This window comes from Triticum urartu, chromosome 7A, assembly GCF_056163025.1.
Source record: "Triticum urartu cultivar PI428250 chromosome 7A, HENAU_Tu73, whole genome shotgun sequence".
Taxonomy (NCBI): Eukaryota; Viridiplantae; Streptophyta; class Magnoliopsida; order Poales; family Poaceae; genus Triticum; species Triticum urartu.
In genome coordinates this window covers 590,653,977-590,658,788 of record NC_141879.1, presented here as the reverse complement: position 1 = coordinate 590,658,788, position 4,812 = coordinate 590,653,977, and the positions used below count along the sequence as shown (strand labels likewise).

Here is a 4,812-nt window from a genome sequence, read left to right as displayed (position 1 = left end):
TGTCCCGCAAAGAAAAAAGATTAAGCACGAGCAAAATAGAATAGCAGATCGGTTGACTTTGTATAGTCGTACCAAGGCCGCGTTCGGCTCCTCTCCGCTCCCTGGACCGCGCTCCCGGAACGGACGAGTCTGTATCTAATTTTCTGGGAGCGGGTAAAACCGAGCTCTACAACTCCACGGAATCAGCTCCACGGAGGGATTCCGAACAGGGCTCAGAAGTATGGTTAAATTGTGGACCAACGTGTACAGAGAAACTCTTGCCTCTCGGAATGTAACCCTACTCATATGAAATAAAGCTTAAGGTAAGAAAAAAAGACCGAGTCATAGGGTAACTGTTTCGATATACTGTCACTGATTTTCTTGCTGGCATATGCTACTGCATGCTGGGTGACATAAATTTTCGTCTGTGGTCAATTAAAGTATTGCAGGGGATATTTGGTTCCCATACTTCCACGGGAATAATAAGGGAAGGAGAGAATTCAAGCTTCCAAGTCCCAAGGTTTATTTATGAATGAATCACCATTGACTGACTAGACATCCTAGCATGCAGCACCAGAATGAGTAGTATCCACACTCCTCTTCTTCCCCTTCCAAACCTTTTGCTTTTGTTCATACGCACCACCAAAACTTTTCCCCTCTCCCTATGCTGTCAGCCAGGTGATCCTCCCTCATCTCCCTCCCTCCCCCATCCCTCTCTCTCTCTCTAGTGAACTTCCCTTTCGTCCTCTACAGCCTCATTTACACCTTTAGGGCTACTACACGCACACACAACACCTTTATCTCCTTCTCTCTCATCTCTCCCACTCTTCTTCTTCTCTTGGTGCTCTCTCTCTCTATTTATATTAACTGCCATTTCCCATCCACACCCTGTCTCTCCTATCTCCAGCTCCACCGTACCACCAGTCGATCCATCCATGGGGGATCCCTACACCAATTTCTTGAGGGGCTACGGCCTCCGCTACTCCAACGCAGCGGCTTCTTCCTCTTCCCCCTTCCCCAGCTACACCTCCTACCTCCACCACCCACCTCCCTCCTCCCCTCCGATCAGGGAAGCCCTCCCCCTCCTCAGCCTCGCGCCTTCCTCCTCAACCTACCACCCCCATCAACACCACGATCAAGAAGATCACAAGGTCATGACCACCGCCTCCTGCAGCAGCCAGGCAGAAGCCGCCGATCAGGCAGCCGGGGAGGTCACCGTGGCCCTGCACATCGGCCTGCCCAGCCCCAGCCCCTCCGATGCAGCAGCCGGCAGCGGCAACCACCACCAAGAAGAGGCAGCGGCTGGAGGAGTAGCTGCTGAGGAGAGAAGCCAGCAGCTGCAGGAAGAAGGGCAGGAGGAAGGGGAAGGGGAGGAGGAGGATGGCAGCACGATGGCGCTGGGGGTGGGGTGCGCGTCCCTGGGGATAGGTAGGCTCACAAAGGGGCAGTACTGGATCCCCACCCCGTCCCAGATCCTCATTGGTCCCACGCAGTTCTCCTGCCCCGTCTGCTACAAGACCTTCAACAGATACAACAACATGCAGGTGAGGTGATCCATCTTCGAATTGCCTTGTGCATGCATCGGATTTCAATTTTTGGTTCTGATCCTGTCTGGTCTTGATAGGGGGATTTTAGTTGATTTTGTTTTGGATGTTTATGTTGTGAACTTCCTTTTCTCTTTCCTGTGCGTGAATTGGAGCAGTGCATGCATCTCTGGCTTCCTTTGTCCTGTGCAAGGTGCAGTGGCGGTGGATCTAGGACGAAGTGCCGCTGCTTCTTATCCAACCTCTCTCTCTCTCTCTCTCTCGCTGACGTATCTTATTGATTTGACTGAACCGGGAGGGAAGTAGAGAGAGGCCATGCACTCTGTCTGCCGTATCTCGTTGATTTGACTGAACCGGGAGGGTAGTGGGAAGAGGGAAGAGGGAGGGGCATGCAGTAATGGCTCTGGGACGGCCATTGACATGGAGAACTCTGAGCTCCTATGCTGGCTACTGGCCAGTACTAGGACTGACCGATCTTGGAGTTTGCGCTTGTTTTGCCTTTTCAATTTGCAGCGGGCTGGACGCGCAGCGCAGAGAGAGAAAAGGGGAGAGATCTGGGAAGAAAGATCTAGCAGAAAGGCATCTTTATCTTTCCCTGATCAGTTCCTTCAAGGTTACACAGATCGGTGTGCGTCTCAAGCCAACGCCGGCCACAGGCTCCTCCTCCTCTCTCCCCTTCTCTGCACTCTCTCTGCAAGAAACCCCACCACGAGCAGTGCCCTTCAGTCTCACACAGTCCATTGCTCAACATCCCTTTTGCTCTCTCTCCCCCTAATTGATGCATCTATGCAGCTAGATACTGGTAGCTAGAGAGAGAGAGAAGAGAGAGATGGTCCCTTTGCACCTTAAATTATCCCCCCATCCCCCGTTGCCTCAAGCACGTGAAGACGGAGAGCCATCACTTCGTCTTGCACCTTCGTAGCTCTCTCCCTCCTGACTAGCCACAGTGCGTGCAGCGGCAATGCCGCTCGATAGCTCCGATCGAGCCGCTGTGCACACGCAACGAACACTCTGCGGTCCGCACCAGCAAGCACCACTCCGTGTCCAATTTGTCCATGCATGCATGTGTAAGCCATTACAACTCTGTCTGTCTGTCTCATGTCTGATCCATCAGTTGCCATGGACGCTTGCGCTTGCAGATGCACATGTGGGGCCACGGGTCGCAGTACCGGAAGGGCCCGGAGTCGCTGCGGGGGACGCAGCCGACGGCGATGCTCCGCCTGCCTTGCTACTGCTGCGCGGCGGGCTGCCGGAACAACGTCGACCACCCGCGCGCCCGCCCGCTCAAGGACTTCCGCACCCTGCAGACCCACTACAAGCGCAAGCACGGCATCAAGCCCTTCATGTGCCGCAAGTGCGGCAAGGCCTTCGCCGTGCGCGGCGACTGGCGCACCCACGAGAAGAACTGCGGCAAGCTCTGGTACTGCGCATGCGGGTCTGACTTCAAGCACAAGCGCTCCCTCAAGGACCACATCCGCGCCTTCGGCCGCGGCCACGCGCCCTGCGGCATCGACTGCTTCGACCTCGACGACGACGACCGCGACCCTTCCTCCGAGGTTGACCACACCGTTAACACCGCCGCCGCCACCACCACCAACGGCGCCGGCAGCGACCGTCGCCATTGGAAGGCCAATTAACCGATCGAGCCGGTCCATCTCTAGGGCTACGGCCTACTGGGTAAGTATATATGCATGTGAGCTGAGGTGTGGGAGCGCAAGCTATTACTGGCAGTACGTACTATCTGTATACCTGAAGCTTGCAGGCAGGCGTATATAGTTGATAGTGCGAACAGTGAAGGGTGCGTTTTAATTTTGAAAGAAAGATGGATTATACATTTGCAGCTGGATTAATCAAGGGATCGATCGGTGCATGTATGGTTATGACTTATGAGAGAGGTGAGTGAATTTCTAATTGTTTGGGTATATAGCCTACCCTAGCTAGCTTCATTGTATGTGTAGACTTTGATTTGGTATATGGTGATACAGATTATCAAATATTAATTCAAAATTTCAAAGAAGTTATCATGCATGCATGAATGCAATGGCCACAGGCTTACTGGCTTATTACTGCTACTCACTCCGTCCCAAAATCAGCGTCGTTGATTTAGCACACAAATGTAGTACAAAGTTGTTCTAAATTAGCGGCACTTATTTTGGGATGAAGGAGTACAAATTAAGTCTTGACATCTTTTGTGTTCATCTGATGTTTATAACTAATTTTATTGTTTTTAGCACTAGTTGTGGTATATTGGAGTCTTGCATGTTTGTGATCATGCTTTAATTAATTTGAAATGATTGGAAGTTGAAAGTCTAGTTATCTATAAGTTTTTTTCCCCTTAGATACAAGAAGTGATTTACTATCGTTCTATAATTGAAGCATACAAAAGCTAATTAAGTTATCGATAAACTGATATGCGTACTTTGTGTTTCCCATTTCTAGTTTAAGGCCCATGTTATCTATTAACATGGGATATTTCCAGCTTCCTGATATTTCTAATTTCCATGCGGACCATCTTTTTGGACGAAATTATGCATGTTAAATTCTTTATTGTTAAAATTTCCTCAATAGAAAATGGCTGCAAAACTAGTATTCGCCCCGTCCGTGCATGTACCAAGATTTATATTTCACTTCAAGTTTATTCAACAATATAAAATTTGATACAACTCTGGTATTGCTGGAGATATCGATTTTGTATCAAAGATGTATGATGAAAAGCACGCATGCCTGGTCATCCCCGATTATCATGCATTCACTTGATGTTGTCTTGTGTAGATAAAAGTAGTCAAGAAAAGGAAGAATCAAAAATATCTAAGGAAATCTTTATGTAGTAATATAAGCAATGGACATAATTCTTTCTTCTTCCTTCTTTCAAAGGACTTCATAATCTAGCACGCACGAGAAAAAAGAACTGTGATTTCTTTTGAAAACTAACAATCAAAATGAAACAATTGTTGTAGGTAGTACAAATTCTTTTTGCAAAAAAAGGAGTATGTAGTACAATTCTGTTTGAGAACTTGAGATCCGTTGTTTTTGGCATACTTGGCCTGTAGCTAGGAGCCTAGGACTATTGCTTGTCTACATCCTCCTAAGAATAATTTACAGAAACCCGCAGAAAAAAGAATAATTTATATAAGTTCACCCAGTAAATGTATATAGTTCTGCAGTGGATGTCTTGTATGATCCTAGAATGACATTTGTATCAAAGGTATTTTTGCACTCTGAGGGGAAAAACATTTCCTTCCTCTTGGATCATAGGGTCGTACCAGAGGAATTTCAGTAGATATGAATT

The 4,812-nt window shown here is 48.5% G+C and overlaps 1 protein-coding gene across 1 annotated transcript; it reads left to right on the top strand.

Annotated features, from left to right (window-relative positions):
* The first annotated feature begins 897 nt into the window (after positions 1-897).
* On the top strand, positions 898-3,551 carry LOC125523959 (zinc finger protein WIP2). The gene is made up of 2 exons (XM_048689032.2): positions 898-1,523; positions 2,663-3,551. The coding sequence occupies exons 1-2, from the start codon at positions 915-917 to the stop codon at positions 3,158-3,160; spliced, it is 1,107 nt and encodes a 368-aa protein (XP_048544989.2). The 5' UTR covers positions 898-914; the 3' UTR covers positions 3,161-3,551.
* The last annotated feature ends 1,261 nt before the right edge of the window (positions 3,552-4,812 follow it).